Source organism: Cervus elaphus, chromosome X, assembly GCF_910594005.1.
Source record: "Cervus elaphus chromosome X, mCerEla1.1, whole genome shotgun sequence".
Taxonomy (NCBI): Eukaryota; Metazoa; Chordata; class Mammalia; order Artiodactyla; family Cervidae; genus Cervus; species Cervus elaphus.
In genome coordinates, this window is record NC_057848.1 from 121979576 (window position 1) to 121996763 (window position 17188).

Sequence of the window (17188 nt, forward strand, 5' to 3'; positions counted from 1 at the left end):
AGCAGCAGCAACCAACCTTATAGGAAGGCGATGATAAACAACAAATACAATTATCAAGACAATCACCAAAGTTACAGTTCCAGACCCGATGCTGTGGGTAATACTTTGAAACCATCCTCGTTGGTCTAGCCCAGACAATTGATCAGGGAGCTGTCCAGCTAAAGGTTTTCAAATTAGTGGAAGAGGGCAGATGTTTCGAAAAAGTTTCAAAGATTTCCTTTTGCAGTAATTGTACATTCAGAGAGGCATTATAATGTAAATGAATTTGATTTGTTCCCAGTTGTAAGTACTATGATTGAATTGAACAGGAGTAACACAAAATTGGCAATTAATACAAGTTACAGATTAAATTGTCAGTGGGACACAGGCCTGTATAAAATATGACTGATTATAGCAAAAGAAATAGTTACAATGAGCACGACTGTTCCCTGTGAAATGTCCGGTCTAAGTCCCAAGTTCTTCGGTGCTGGCAGCAAGTTTCCAAATGTCCCATTGTTCTGGCCCAAATTGTTTATCAAGGATGATTCCAGGAGGAGGAGGTGCTATTCCACCCACCTTCAAGCCAGCCAAGAAGTCCTTTGTCATGGTAATGTTTCAACATAGGGTTAGCAACCTTTAAAGCCACTTTAGCAGCATAATATATAATGGTTTTTTGTTCTTTCCCTAACTCTTTCCCTAAAGTTTCAGTAGTAAACATGGTTCACAGAAAAAGAAAGGGCAGCAATGTCTGAAAGTCTTCTTTTGGAGGCAGAATGAAAGCCCAAGTTTGTCGGCCGAGGTATATGCCTAATTTTCCTGGGCCCAGTCAAAGGAAGGACTTCATAGCCTAAAGAAATGTTCATTAGTTTTCCCTCCTCCCCAGGGTGTGAGGCTTCCAGGGAGGGGGCATATGGATGGAGTCACTGGTTGATAGGACTGGTCTTTTCTCAGTCCATTTTATGACCTGTAATAAAGGGGGGTTGGGTAAGTAAGCCCAGTTAAGTCTGATTTGTTAATCTGGCTTGACCGGGGGGTCGCGCAGGTCAGGATAGCAATAGGAAGGTTTTCAGGACTCTGAGGCATTTCCTGTTGAGAAATCAGATTTTTAACTTGATTAGTGAGGGTTTTTATTTGTCCCCAAGAGGGGAGGTCATAGGGTTGATGCCGCCGAGGGCGGCGCTTTCTGGAGATCTGTAGAGCTGCCATGGCCCGTATTGGAATTTCTTCCTCCTGGGGTTCTTGTTGTTTCGTCTCCATTTTGAATGTCGGGGGCCCCCTTGGGTCGAATGTTTCGAGGAAAAAGTTTGTTGGATCCATCTGGGGAAATACAAGCATATCCCTTTCCCCGTAAGATTAATTTCCCAGACTTCTGTTGTTTATTGAACCCGTCTTGATACCAAATGGGCAGAGGCAGAGAAGTGTCCTTCAATTCCTCGAAATGTCTTTCTGCTCTTGTTAACATATTTCCCTGTGGTAGGTTTAAAAAATTTAAAACAAATAAAGCTGTATTAGTAACAGTTTAGGGTTTAGAAAATATCTTATGTTGGAATCTAGTAAAGCCTGCTTTAGATAAGGAAGACAGTAGTGTACCTGTGTATTCCCCCTTCTTTAATGTTTTTATTTGTAACTTTACTGTGTGATGTGTTCATTCGACTATGTCGTGTCTGTGGATCAAAAGGAATACCTGTAATATGTTTAACAGAAAAAGATTGTAAAAACTGTTTAAAGTGTCTAGAAATGTAGGCAGGGCCATTGTCTGTTTTAATAGAACTAGGAGTTTATGGTGGAGGTTTCTATATTTTTTAATACAAAAACAATATATAGAATCAGAGGCTATATTAATGGGGTACGGATGTAGGCAAATAACTTGAATAAGAGCATATAATTTATTTTGTTGAGCAGAATGAAATTTAGTATGAAAGACTTTATATTTTTTAAGAGACCAGAATGAAGCTTTGACGTTTTTAGTCCCATCTATATAAAAGAAATGCGAGAAATAATAAATTCAGTGTTTTTGAAGAAATTCCACAGCTACCAGAAGGATAATGAAATAAAACTTTTCCAAAATATTTTAGAAAAGCTAATTGGAAATCGGTAGAAGTTTGTAATGTGTTCTCAAATTGAGATTTATTTGTAATAAAGTTTTATTAAAGTATAAAGGAGATAGAGAAAGCTTCTGACATATAGGCATCAGAAGGGGGCAGAAAGAGCGGCCCCCTGCTAGTCTTTAGCCAGATGTCATATAACTACCAGCAGTCTGCCTAATCAGAGAAAGGAAATGTCTCAAAACTGAAGAGAATAGCACCAGGTCCCTCACCCACAGCATGCATTTTGAGATAACCTTGGCAGCAGGTGAGTTGTCCCCTTATCAAAATGATTGACATGAATCTTGAAGAAAGGCAGGTTTCCAAGCAAATAGTTTCATTAACAAAGCTTAAGAGAACATTTGCATGAGTAAAATATACCTGTTTGTCAAGTAGGTTCTGAGCCATAAGGCGGAACCAACTTGAAGATAGAGTCTGGGGTAAGTGTATAGCACATTAACATAGCTTAAGACAAACATTTCCATAAGAAAAATGCATTGGTTAACTCAGGGTTTGAGAATAGTTAACTTCAAGTGAAACCAGGTGTCCTTATGGCAACACAGTATTTTAAGAGAAACCTCCTTTTAAATTTGTATAGAGAAAGAAAAAAAAAAAGAAACATCTAGAGTTTGCTTCCTCCTGCCACTTAAGAGAGATAAAAATGTCTGACACTTGCAGCCTATTTTCTCCATTTGGAGACCCCTGGCCTTCCTGTCTGTTACGTCAATTCCTCCTCACCTCCCCGTCTCAACAGCCGGCCTGGCACAGCATGGAGGAGATGTAACATATACAGTGAAAACCTTCATGATTGGCTAAATGAGGGACTGTGGATGGCGGGATCGACCTGGACCTGGGTTGGCTGCTGGAGTGAGCCCATCGCATCCCACCCTGGGGAACTTGTGCCAGGTGGGGATGACCATCCCTGCCCCAGTGCATTGTGGCTAGCATCAATGACGTACCTTATCCAGACCTGGTGTGCCACCAGCTGTGGATGGGCACCAAAGTCACCGGGTCTTCTCACTTCACCCCAGCCTTTACACAGGGTACAGTTGCGGATGCTCTGTCAGAAATAAACCTGCGCTCATATGGCCTATTAGTCTATGACAAAGGAGCCAAGAACATCCATCATGGAAAATGCTGTCTCTTCAATAAATGGTTATGGGAAAACTGGACCCTTTTCTTACACAACATTCAAAACTCAACAACAACTACACAAGATTAAAGATGAAATTGTTAGACCTTAAACCATAAAGCTCCTAGAAGACGTAGCCAGTATGCTCTTTGACACAGGTCTTAGCAATAGTGTTTTTTTGACATGTCTCCTCAGGCAAGAGCAACAAAAGCAAAAGTATACAAATGGGAGTTCATCAAACTAAAAAGCTTTTACACATCAAGGGAAACCATCAACAAAAGAAAAAGGCAACCTGCTGAGTGGGAGAAGATATGAGCAATGATATACATCCGAAAAGAGGTAGATATCCAAAACACCTAAAGGACTCATAGGAGGTATTGGGGAAACACCCAAAACCCGATTTTAAAATGGGGCAAAGCACTGAATAGACATTTCTGCAAAGAAGAGATACACATGGCTAATAGACATATCAAAAGATGCTCAACATCTCCTCATCAGGGATTAGAAAATCAAGAGCACAGTGAAGTACTTCCTCATACCTGTCAAGTAGCTATTATCAAAAAGACAAGAAATGTTGGCAAGGACGTAGAGCAAAGGAAACCCTCGTGAGGTGTTGGTGGAAATGTATATTGGTGCAGCCGCTATGGAGACAATGAGGGTTTCCTCAAAAACTGAAAACCAGAACCACCATATGATCCAGCAGTTCCACTTCTCAGTATTTTCCTCAAGAACAGAAGAAACACTAGTCACAAAAGATATATATGCTCCTCTGTCCACTGCAGCATTATTTACAGCCAAGGGGAGCCAAGATATGGAAGGAACCTAAGCACCCATCGATAGATGAATCAAAAAGGAAGAAATGGTATACACACACGCACAGTGGAATATTACTCAGCAAAAAAAAACAAGAATGAAATCTTGTCATTGTCGACAACATGGATGGACCTAGAGGATATGATGCCAAGTGAAACTAGGCACACAGAGAAAGACTAATACCGCACAGTTTAATTTATATGTGGAACCTCAGAAATAAAATAAGAGAACACAGGAAACAAGATAGAAATAGAGTCAGAGACACAGAGAACAAACTGGTGGTTACCAGAGGAGGAAGGAGCAGGGAGATGTGTAAAACAGGGAAGGGGTTAGGAGATACAAACTTCCAGTTATAAAATAAGTCATGGGAATGGAATGTACACACAGGAAATATAGTCAATAACCTTGTAATAAATCTCTGTGGTGACACATGGGAACCAAACTTATCATGGCAATTCATTTCATAATGTTTAAAAATATGGAATCACTTTGTTGTGCACTTGAAACAAATATAATATCATATATCAACCTTGGGCCTCCCCGGTGGCTCAGTGGTAAAGCATCCTCCTGCATTGCTGGAGCTGCAGGAGGCGTGGGTTGGATTCCAGGGTCGGGAAGATCCCCTGGAGGAGGGCGTGGCAACCCACTCCAGTATTCTTGCCTGGAGAATCCCATGGACAGAGGAGCCTGGCGGGCAACAGTCACGTCGTCGCAAAGAGTTGGACATGGCTAGTGTGACTTAGCATGCACGCACGCATGGCAACTTTACTGACGAAATAAAGAGTGGGGGCTCTGAATGGAGGATGCCGAGGTTTGTGGGTCACTTTTTCTCTGGCGGCCTATGCGACTCTGAGCAATCCCCCTAACTTATCTGTCCTCTGCTTTCTCACCTCATCAATTAGGATTGAAATCGTCCAAAATGATGGGTCTTTGAAGGAGGATTCAATAAGGTGACAGAAAGAAATACATTGAATGTGGTAAAAGATGAACAACCTTGAAATGCCATGTTAGCCCTGCTAAACGTGCCCACACTGACTAAATTCATGCCTCTGAGTTTCAAGAAGAAAAGCTCCCTTGGAGCTGGGAGACAAGTCCTGCAAGATGGGTTGAGCTCTGAAACTCTCTGATGAGATCACAAGTTCAGACTCCAATAAATATACCTGTTCTCAAGCACCTCTGTCTGCAGAAGACTCATGGATTTCTGCAGAAATATAGCTCTGGGGGCTAGCTGAGAGCATAGACTGACAGACAGCAGAATTCATTTTCACTTTGGAAGAATCTCACAGGCACCTGCTGACTAGACAACATTGGGCTCCGAGTGTGGGGAGGAAAAGTACATTTCATCACTCATGTCTCCTGTAATGAAAAGGGAAGCTATTTGTTATTAGGGGAAAGATGTTTGTGAATCACAGATCTGAAAAAGGTCTTATATTCAGAATACGTAAGGAATTTTAAAATTGCAAAGGACAAAATGCAGTGAAGGAGGACAGATGCTTGTGCCAGGAATTGGGGTGTGGGAGGGGAAACCAGAAAGGGCATTTTTAGGGTGATGGACGTGGCATGTGTCCTGGCCGTGGTGGTGATCACTGGAATCTCTCGGTGTGTCAGAGTTCAGAGAGCTGCACACCCAAAGACAAGCAGGCCAGGAATTCCCTGATGGACCAGTGGTTAAGAATGTGCCTGCAATATAAAATTAACACACAGAAACCCCTTGCATTCCTATAAACTAATAAGGAAAAATCAGAAAGAGTAATTAAGGAAACAATCCCATTCACCATTGCAATGAAAAGAATAAAATACTTAGGAATAAATTTACGTAAAGAAACAAAAGACCTGTATACAGAAAACTATGAAAAAAACTGATGAAAGAAATCAAAGATGACACAAACAGATGGAGAAATGTACCATGTTCTTGGATTGGAAGAATCAGTATATTACTACCCAAAGCAATCTATAGATTCATCACAATCCCGATCGAACTACCAAAGGTACTTTTCACAGAAGGAGAACAAATAATTTCACAGTCTGTATGGAAACACTAAAGACTCGAATACCCAAAGCCATCTTGAGAAAGAAGAATGGAACTGGAGGAATCAACCTGCCTGACTCCAGGCTCTACTACAAAGCTATAGTCATCAAGAGAGTATGGTACTGGCACAAAGACAGAAATATAGATCAGTGGAACAAAATAGAGAACCCAGAGATAAATCCACACACCTATGCACAGGTTATCTTTGACAAAGGACGAACAAATATACAATGGTGTAAACAAAGTCTCTTCAACAAGTGATGCTGGGGAAAATGCTCAACTACGTGTAAAAGAATGAGACTGGAGCACTTTCTAACACCATACACAGAAATAAACTCAAAATGGATTAAAGACCTAAATGTAAGACCCCAAACTGTAAAACTCTTAAGAGGAAACCATAGGCAGAACACTCTCTGACATAAATCACAGCAAGATCCTCTATGACCCACCTCCAAGAGTAATGGAAATAAAAACAAAAATAAACAAAAGGGACCAAATTTACCTTAAATGCTTTTGCACAACAAAGGAAACTATAAGCAAGGTGAAAAGACAGCCCTCAGAGCAGGAGAAAATAATAGCAAATGAAACAACTGACAAAGAATGAATCTCCAAAATATACAAGCAGATCATGCAGCTCAATACCAGGAAAACGAACAACCCCATAAAAAGTGGCCAAGAGACCTAAACAGACATTTCTCCAAAGACATACAGATGGCTACCAAGCACATGGAAGAGTTGCTCAACATCACGCATTATTAGAAAACTGCAAATCAAAACCACAATGAGGTATCATCTCACACAGGTCAGAATGGCCATCATCAAAAAGTCTACAAACAATAAATGCTGGAGATGGTGCAGAGAAAAGGGAACCTTCTTCCACTGTTGGTGGGAACGCAAACTGATACAGCCACTATGGAGAACAGAGTGGCGATTCCTTAAAACACTGGGAACAGAACTGCCACACGACCCAGCAATCCCACTGCTGAGGGAAACCACCCTGAGGGAACCAGAAGTGAAACAGACACATGTACCCCAATGTTCACAGCAGCACTATTTACAACAGCTAGGACACGGAGGGAACCTAGATGTCCATCGGCAGATGAATGGATAAGGAAGTTGTGGTGCATATACACAATGGAATATTACTCAGCTATAAAAAGGAAGACATTTGAATCAGTGCTAATGAGGTGGATGAACCTGGAGCCTGTTACACAGAGAGAAGTAGGTCAGAAAGAGAAGGACAAACACTTATATTAATGCACATATATGGAATTTAGAAAGGCGGTAGCAATGATTCTACATGCAGGGAAGCAAAGGGGACAGAGACGTACAGAACATACTTTTCAACCCGGTAAAAGAAGGCGAGGGTGGGATGATCTGAGAGAATAGCAGTGAAACATACACATTCCCATATGTAAAACAGATGACCAGTGCAAGTTCAATGCATGAAGCAGGGCACCCAAAGACGGCGCTCTGGGACAACCCAGAGGGATAGGGTGGGGAGGCAGGTGGGATGGGGGTTCAGGAGGGGAGGACACATGTATACCTGCGGCCGATTCATGTTGATATATGGCAAAAACCATCACAATAATAGTAATTATCCTCTGATTAAAATAAATTAATCATTAAAAAAATAAAACAGAACCCACCTGCCAATGCAACGGGGCAGGTGTTCAGTCCCTAGTCCAGGAAGATTCCACATGCTGCAGGGCAACTAAGACTATGTGTCACAACTACTGAACCCACCTGCTTCGACTACTGAAGCCCTCGAGCCTAGAGTCCATTCTCCGCAACAAGAGAAGTCTCTGAAATGAGAAGCGCATGCACCGCCACTAAAGGGTAGTCCTCCTTCTCCACAACTAGAGAAAGCCTCGTGCAGGAACAAAGACTCAGTGCAGCCAACAATAAATAGATAAATAATAAGAAAGAAAACTGGGCCAATCTTACTGTGTGTTCATTTGAAAAATCCAATGGTAGGTACCAAAGTAGGTGCATCTCTCTAGATTCTTTGAATGATCATTATCTTGGGTGAAGCTAACAAAAATTACATCACAGGCTATATTAAAATTTTAGATCAGCTTCCCAGGCACTGCTCTTTTCTGGAGGCTTTTCTCAGAGAACTGTTACTTAGGAACTTTAGTCACAGGAACTGAGGCCTCCACCACATTCAAGGGCAGAAAGCAAAAGACATTAGGAAGACACGGTTCAAATCCTATGAGTTTATGAGTTGCCTGTGACCACTGGCTAGGATGAACACACATCCCAGAGTCTCTTCACATTTCAGGAACTGAAACCTGTATTTCAACCACTTATTTCAGTTCTTTAAGGCCACTCCTGTCCCCTTAAACAAATACTTGGTGTGAAACACTTGGAAAATGACCTTACCCCAATTCACTCCCAACCTCTTGTCACATGTCACAAGGAGTCTCTCACGATGATATTTCCTCACCTAGAAAGCCAATTCTCAGATAAAGAAAAGAATTCACACACACACACCTTGTGAAGAAATACTGAGATTTTAGAAACTGACCCACAACTAACCCATGGTTCATCATTCTTTCCTCTCGTCTCCCTCCATCCACTCTGAGAAATGAATATTTGGCCATGCTGTCTGATTTGCCCACCACGTTACTCATACCACACACAGGATGTTGTTACAAGTGAGCCTATACACACGCCATCGACACCAGCCAGCCCTGCTGAAGTCGGCTACCTGGGGGCAGGGAGGTGGCCAGGGCAATAAATTCATCATCTCATTTCCTTCATCACCCTACCCCATTTCATTCCCTGCAGTCACCTGGCCCAAACGAATAAAGATCTCGCACCAAATCACTGCTTAAATGACCACTGCCTCAAGTTTCCTTCGTTATCTCATGAGGCTTCTGAGGCCAGGGAACAGATTTGACCTGAGATGAGTAAAGCTAGAGAGACAGCCCATTGGCCAGAGATTCTGTTTGGAAGGTGATGTCTCTCAGTGTACTCTTTACGACCCCATGGACCAAGGCCCGCCAGGCTCCTCTGTCCGGGGGATTCTCCAGGCGAGAATACTGGAGTGGGTTGCCATGCTCTCCTCCAGAGAAACTTTCCAACCCAGGGATTGAAGCCAGGTGTCCTAACTCCCCTGCATTGCAGACAGATTCTCTACTGCTGAGCCCCCAAGGAAGCCCACGACAAACCTAGACAGCATATTAAAAAGCAGAGACGTCACATTGCTGACAAAGGTCTGCAGAGTCAAAACTATGGTTTTTCCAGTAGTCATGTACAGATGTGTGAGCTGGATCATTAAGAAGGCTGAGAGATGCTTTCGAATTGTGGTGCTAGAGAGATGACTCTTTAGAATCCCTCGGACACTAAGGAGAACACCCCGGCCAATCCTAAAGGAAATGAACTCTGAATACTCACTGGAAGGACTGATGCTGAAGCTGCAATACTTTGGCCACCTGATGCGAATAGCTGACTCATTGGAAAACACCCTAGTGCTGGAAAAGATCGAAGGCAGGAGGAGAAAGGGGGAGACAGAGGGTGAGGTGGTTAGACAGCATCACCAACACAATGGACATTAATTTGATCAAATTCGGGGAGATAGTGTAGGACAGAGGAGCCTGGCGTGCTGCAGGCCATGGGCTCGTTAATAGTCGGACACGACTGAGCGACTGAACCACCACCTCCACCTTCCCTTTGAGCTTCCCTAAGGTGCCACCGCCCCACACTCAGCAGGGCTAAGAAGCTTTCTGTGAATGTCAGTGGTGAAGGCTGAGACTTCTGTCTTCACACACTCAGCGCCCCCCGCTTAGGGTTGATGGCGGGTCCTTAACGCTCATCACTCCCTCCCAGAGCTCAGACCAGGCAGCCTTCTCACAACAGTCATGGAGCACCTACCCTGCTACAGAAATGGGAGTTGGAGCTGTTTACCCCTCTCAATGTGTTTTCTCCCTTTACATTCACTTCCACATTTCTTCCTGAGTCACCGAATCCAACTCTGCTCATCCCCACCTGGTCCCTCTAAGAAGCTGCCCCTGCATCTCTAGCACCACATGCACGGGGTGGGTGCATGTACGCCCTGCGCCATGTATCTTCCTTCTCCATTCTCTTCGGAAACTGTTGACTCCCACACATCACAAAAAGGGCTCCAGATCGCCCACAAAGGTGTCGGTGCTGCAGGGAGGCTGACTCCCATCCACAGCCTGGCTCAAAGCAGGACTGTGTTATAAGCGCCACAAGCTGCCCCACTGCATCATGGGAGCCAAAAGAGCAAAGGTCTGAAAGTCCTAACACAGACATTTCCGTGGACAGAACGCCAGTGTCTTCCTTGGGACTTGTGAGCTGTTGTTTGGTTTGGGCCTATGGCATCACTCACCTTTTTCACAACACTTGCAGGCTTAGCTAGCCTTCCATCAGGACCTCTCTACTCCCCACAGCCCCCCACCTACAGTACCAAAGATACCACTTCTCACTTCAGTGCGCCGATTGGGTTTTCACCTGGCAGGGATACCAGCACAAATTTCTTATGCTGAAACCTCAAGACACCTGAGGAGAACGAGTCTTCAGAAAGTCCAGTTTTCAATTATAACAGAAAAACTGCCTATGTAACAATGAAGATACAACAAATTACAATACTAATAAAATGTTATTGGAAATTATCTAGAATGTCACACTTCAGAGAAAAAAACTTAGGATGTGGTCTATTGCCTTCCAGGTTTTGATCTCTGCATTTAAGAAAATCACCAGATGGGGGAGGTAATGTCTTCATGATATTGTATCTGTTGCTCTGTCTGTGTATCATTATATTATACTATGGTTATGCTACTTTCCATAATGATGAGGGTGCTCCACTAATGTTGGTCAGAGGAATCACTGTTTAGACCTCAGTATGGACCAGGAACTGTTCTCTGTGATGTGTGCATGTTGACATGACACCCCATGGTCTTTCACGCACTTAGGAGACAGTGTGTCCAATCCATACACAGATCCATAGTAATGTTTCAGGAGGATGGACATGTTGATCTGCCTTTTGACCCAGAGTACACCAGACACTGCACTGTATTCCAGATTGGGGTCAGATCCCACACCTGGCTGTTTCTCTCTGGCCTGGGCACCAATCTGACTCAGCTCCTGACAGCTAGGTGACTTTGTGCAGATGCATTCACCCACTAACATCTTCGTGTCTCTGCTCCTCAGCTGACGAAAGGGTTGATAGCATTAAAGATGCTCACCTCACAGTGTAGCTATGAGTACTCAAAGACTTCATTATGCGTATATGTACGGAGAGCTACGCACGGTGCAGAAGGGGAGCTCTTCCTCCTGTGTCTCTTCACTTCTGTTTCCGCTTGTACTAGCAGCCCCCCGTCCCTGCCCCCACGCGTTCACCTCCCCCACCCCTACTCTGCTCTCTCTCCCCTGTGTCCCTGTCCTCAGACTCTCCATCCCAAAACACAGCTGAACATCTCATGACTTACCCCAGAAAATACCCATACCATCACCCTTGGATTAAACAATCATGAACATTAGCAGAAAAAATAAGAAACACAATAAACGGGCAATGTAAAAACTACATAAGAAACAAAGCATTATTGATGAAAGTCTAACTACTAATATTTTCATACCTTCATCAGATTCAGATCTTCAGAATTTAATATATGAGAATTAGACTTGACAAAACAATGACAGAAAAGGTAATGCAATGTGGTTCCTTAAACAAGACCTAACAAAATGGGGGCACATGGTGTGTTCACGGGTTGAGAAATTCAATATAATTAGGATGTCAGTAGTCCCCATACAGATCCATCAATTTCATACAATTCCAGTCAGAAATTCCAGCAGGAAATTTTTGTACATATAGACTAATTGATGATAAAATTTCTGTGGTAAGGCAAATGAACTAGAATAGCCAAATGATTCTGAAAAACAACTTTGGAGCAGTAACACTAACCTGAAATTTACTTTGCATCTTCAACCAAAAGTTGTAAGCAACTAAGTGTCTATGAAGGGATGAATGGATACAGAAAACGTGGTGACACAGGTCAGAATGGCCACCATCAAAAAGGCTACAAACAACAAATGCTGGATAGGGTGTGGAGGAAGGGGAACCCTCTTATACAGTGGATGGGAATGCAAACTGGTAGAGCCACTACGGAGAACAGTGTGGGATTCCTTTATAAACTGGGAATAGACCTGCCATGTGATCCACCAATCCCACTGCTGGGCATACACCCCAAGGAAACCAGAAGTGAAACAGACACATGTACCCCAATGTTCACCGCAGCACTGTTTACAATAGCTAGGACCTGGAAGCAACCTAGATGCCCACAGGCACACGAACGGATAAGGACATTGTGGTACATAACAAAGAAATATTCCTCAAGTATAAAAAGGAACACACTTGAGTCAGTTCTAATGAGGTGGATGAACCTGGAGCTTATTATACAGAGTGAAGTAAGTCAGAAAGAGAAAGAGAAATACTGTATATTAACGCATATATATGCAATTTAGAAAGACGGTACCAATGACCCTACATGCAGGGCAGCAAAGGAGACACAGACGTAAAGAACAGACCCTGGGACTCAGTGGGAGGAGTGGGTGGGATGATTTGAGAGAATCGCATTGAAACATGCACATTACCATATGTGAAACAGACGACCAGTGTCAAGTTCCATGCATGAAGCAGGGCACCCAAAGCCGGTACTCTGGGACAACCCAGAGGGACAGGGTACGGAGGGAGGTGGGAGGGTGGTTCAGGATGGGGGGACATGTGAATCCCTATGGCCGATTCATGTTGACGTATGACAAAAACATCACAATATTGTAAAGCAATTATCCCCCAATTAAAACAAATTAACTTTAAAAGAGAAAATGTAGCGATATATACAATGGAATATTATTCAGTCACAAAGAAGAAAATTCTGCCTTTTGCAACAACATGAATGGACTTCAAAGGGTTTATGCTAAGTGAAAAAAGTGAAAGAGAGAAAGACATACATGGTATGTTCTCACTTATATGCAGAATCTAAAAAAGTCAAACTTACAGAAATAAGAGTTTAGAATGGTGGTTTCCAGGGCCTGTGCAAAATGTTGAATACAGGGTACAAACTTCCAGGTATGAGATGAATAGGTTACAGGGATCCAATGTATAGCATGGTGAGTATAATGAACAAAACTGTATACTACAGTGAAAGCTAAGAGGGTAGATCTGAGATGTTATTTCCTCAAAAATTTTTAAAAAGGATTATGTGAGGGGATAGAGTGCCAACCCTGCTGTGGTAATCGTTTTGCCAAATATGTCTGTATCAAATCATCACATTGGCATCTTAAACTTACAGGTTATATGTCAATAATACCTCAGAAAAGGTGGACAAAATAAGAGAGAACTAAGTGTTTCTGGTGGGAGAGCCCTCAAGCTATATTCTGTGTCCCTCTGACATCTCCCCATCATTCTTGAACTTTCCCTTATTACTGATATGACAAGGTGAACCAGGCTCATTTATCCTTTCCTTCCTCAGCCTGGGAACCTGTCATTTAGTGGAGAAAGGGGTTCAGAAGCTAGGATCTGGGGACTGGTGTAATTATTGCCATTGGAATGTTGCTGTTTCCAGTAACTTGGGAATATATGTGTATACACAATCACACACACAAACACATAGACACACATCTATAGTTACATATCAGTCTAGCCCCATATGCACACCTATTGAATACAAGAAGTCTGCATGGAGACCTTTAATCCCAGTAGAATTCTTCAGATTTGTTCTAGGTTACTTCCTTTCCATACTGGAAATTCCCTTTTCCAAAAATGACAGACGTGGCTCTCAGTATTCTTATCTATTTGCTGAGTTGATGAATCCCAATGCATATAAGTGATCCCTCCTCCACAAAAAGGTCCTCCTCACAATCTATGCGGAACCATCCCTTGCCCTTGACTTCCACACCTCACTCAAGCTTGAATCCATGAAGCAGTTAGCCTCCGTCCCACCCAATCCCCAGGGATATCCTTCTTTCCACCTTGGGCTCTGACTCCCAAGGCAGGGATGCCCCTTTACACATACACATGCCTTGCCTGGCAACACCTAACGGCTTTAGGACTGACTTGCTCAGGCACAAAGAAGGGAAGGGAAAGAAAGGGTAGGGACAGGAAAAGGTGACTATGTCCTAATATAGTCAGCCAATCAATGTGAACTGGGCCAAACCCAAGTAATGGGATGAAGCCATTCTTTTTATTTTCCCCCTAGTTGTCCTCCAACTTCCCTTCCTGCCTCTGTCCTTTGCCCCAGTTCCTTTTTCTTCTTAAGTCTTGCCCTCTATCAAGAGTACCAATGTTACGAGGCATGATTCCCACATTATAACTGATCTCTGCTGCTTGGCTGACATTCAGTGTGACATCCCTGCAGCTGGGACACTGAAACTCTCTCTCTCTCTCATGATGGACCAGAAGGTCTCACTCCTAATTTCAGGGATAGGTAGGTGAGACGGTGCAGGGCACACATTGGAGCCTTCAGTCCTTCATCTCTGAAATGCAGATGATCACAAATTGTGGGAGAAACAGAGACAGCAGCAACCAGACCCCTTTCAATGAGTGCTACATACCAAACCCAGTGCATCGCAGGACTCCTTGACATTCAGGAGCACGCCAAGTAGATTTCCATGCCAGGACAGTTGCATTTGTTGTTCCTTCTGTCTGGAATGCTCTTCCCTTAGATAACCCCATAGCCTGCTCCCTCACTTCCTCCAGATCTCTGCTTACTTGCCATCTTTCAGGGAGACTTTCCCTCCTTACCTTGAACAAAATAAGAACATCATACCTACATATACCCTTTCCCCTGATCTAGCATTATCTTTCTTCATAGTGCCTGCCACCCTTGATTTATTTACTGACCACCAAGTCTATGAAAGGAGAGGCTTGGTCAGTTCTGTCCTGTCACAAACTCCTCCAGCAGTGCTCATGTATATGAAAGGTGCTCAGAAAACATTTGCTGAAGGATAGTCTGAAGCGAGGCCCTTTGCACACATCGCTAACATGCACAGGTACCCTGCAAAACATGCACTGGCCCCACTGTATTAATTATGATACATACTGAGATTCCAGGAGACAACTGATATGCTCAACAACACACAGTCAGCACGTCAGGTTCCATGTCTTGGAATCATGTCTGCCAGTTTCCAAACCCTCAGTTCCTGGACAGAGACATCACAGTCAAGAACATAAGAGGTTTTATTTCTGACACAGAGACTCCAGACAGCCCAGATAGATACCCAGAGACACCAAAAAGAGCTCACTGAATCTCTGCACAGACAGCACACAACTTGTCTCAGACCCTCAAACACAGCTGAGACCATAACCATACACGCTGTGACAAAGACCATCCAAACAGACCAAAGTCTTCAAGACAGAAACAAATGAGAACTGCACAGATACTTCACACCATGGAGACTGACTCCCAAACCACTCGGACACTTACCAACCTAATGCAAAAACCCTAAACGGAAAGAGAACTTTTAATAACTCAAAAACATCATGTACCCTTCAGATAAAGTCCCCAGACAAATGGAAAACCTGCACCCTGTGCACAGATCCCCAAGCAGCTGAGACTTCGCACCTTTAGACAAACCCATCCTTAAAGCAGCTCAGAGACATCACAACTTGGGACCAGAATCAAAAACTCAGAGGTCTCACAATCTCAGGTGCACACGCCTACAAAGGGATCTCACACCCAGGGACTGAAAGGCCAGAGAGCTCCAAAAATGCACACCCCAGAATACAGGCACACACATCCTAGGGACTTTGTACTATGGCTCACAAAACCCACTCAGATCAAATATCCCATCACTCACGACTCTGCCCAAAGGCTCAAGGAGATCAAATGTACCGAAACAGGACCTTTGTTGCAACACGTAGTGATACACAAGCCCAGGCTCCCTGGCACAGGTTAGTCTCCAGCGAGAGACAGCTAACTCAGAGACCTCTCCCTGGACATGAATTGCATGCATTTGTGCGAATATCCGTGCGCTGCCACACAATCCAGACTGATCGAGAGCTAAATAAGCCCGAAACGCCGTCACCATGCACAGCCAGCGACTGCGCCAAACCTCGCCACTAACCAGGGCAGCTATTCGACCCCTTCGGGAAAAGCAATACAACTCGGAGAAAAACTATGCTCTAAAAACTCGCGAACGGCAACAAGCCTCTCGTCCTCAGGTCCAGCTCTGCCATCCCAGTCCTGTAACGGCCAGCCAGCCAACTGGAACTGGGCAGGAGACGAAGCAGGGCGGGACTCGCGGGACTTCCGGCGCCTATCCGCGCCCCGGAAGAGCTCACTCCGGCGATCTCGCGGTGACCAATCAATGCCCAGCACGCTCCCTGACGCCAGACCCCAAACTGGCAGCCCAGCTCGCTCCGCAGCCGTCCCCCCTTGGATGTAACCATGTAGAAACGAAGGGGTGGAATTGGAAAAGTGACGAGGACAGCTGCCGCTTAATACCGGTGTCCACTCGGACTCGCATGCAGCGGGAAGCCGGAATGGAGTGAATGGGGATGGAGGCAGTGGTGCCATGGGTGCCTCCGCTGGGAACTCTGGTCGATGCCCGACGCGGGGTAAAGGTACTCTCTGTGTTGTCATAGGCCCTCTCCAATGGTACCTTCCAGAGTGGGTGGTCTTACCGCTACCCCTGCGTGGTACATCCCAGGACCGAACTGTTTCATCTGGCGCGCCCCTTGGTGGTGAGCCTGGGGAACAGCCGATGTAGATGCCGGTGGACCGCTAGAGGGTGGATGATCCTCCAAGGGTGGAAAGGCAAAGTTAGATGAAAACCCCGCCGATTGCTGCAATCTTGGACTCAGAAAAATGTCTCCATAAACTGAAGATTACTTCTCTGTAGTGGCCACTATCATAACAGGAAGCATGGAAAGCATTTTCTGTGTGCTGGGCATTGTGCTTGTTTGTGCTTTCCTGTTTAATACAGAGCAGGTCTCAATGTAGAAAGCCAGCCACAGTCCCCCAGCAGGCAGGGGAGAGAAAGCTTCGGACTGGGATCTGAAGGTCTGGGGTGGGGAAGGCCTCTGTCGTTGACTGGGAGTAATATGTGAGAAGGACAACAGGACTTTCCATTCTGTTAGGAAAGGGGTCAACTCCGAGGGGACCCAAGGATACTGCATAGGTGAGA

At 44.3% G+C, this 17188-nt stretch overlaps 1 protein-coding gene and 1 long non-coding RNA gene across 6 annotated transcripts in view; one reads left to right on the plus strand and one right to left on the minus strand.

Annotated features, from left to right (window-relative positions):
* Positions 1-284: 284 nt before the first annotated feature.
* Positions 285-16349, minus strand: LOC122689044. The gene is made up of 3 exons (XR_006339709.1): positions 14615-16349; positions 9440-9516; positions 285-1447 (listed from the first exon to the last, which is right to left on the minus strand). It is a non-coding gene; the product is annotated as an uncharacterized LOC122689044 (long non-coding RNA).
* A 51-nt stretch (positions 16350-16400) lies between these two features.
* Positions 16401-17188, plus strand: part of LOC122689021 (translation initiation factor IF-2-like) — a 119779-nt gene continuing 118991 nt past the window's right edge. The window contains exon 1 of one of the 5 annotated variants that reach the window (XR_006339647.1): positions 16401-16625. Coding sequence is in view for 4 of the 5 variants with exons in the window: in XM_043895089.1 (XP_043751024.1) it covers positions 16554-16625 (72 nt within the window). In the remaining variant the exon portion in view is untranslated. The remainder of the gene's footprint in view (positions 16626-17188) is intronic. The other 4 variants (XM_043895089.1, XM_043895090.1, XM_043895084.1 and 1 more) reach the window with 4 other exon arrangements.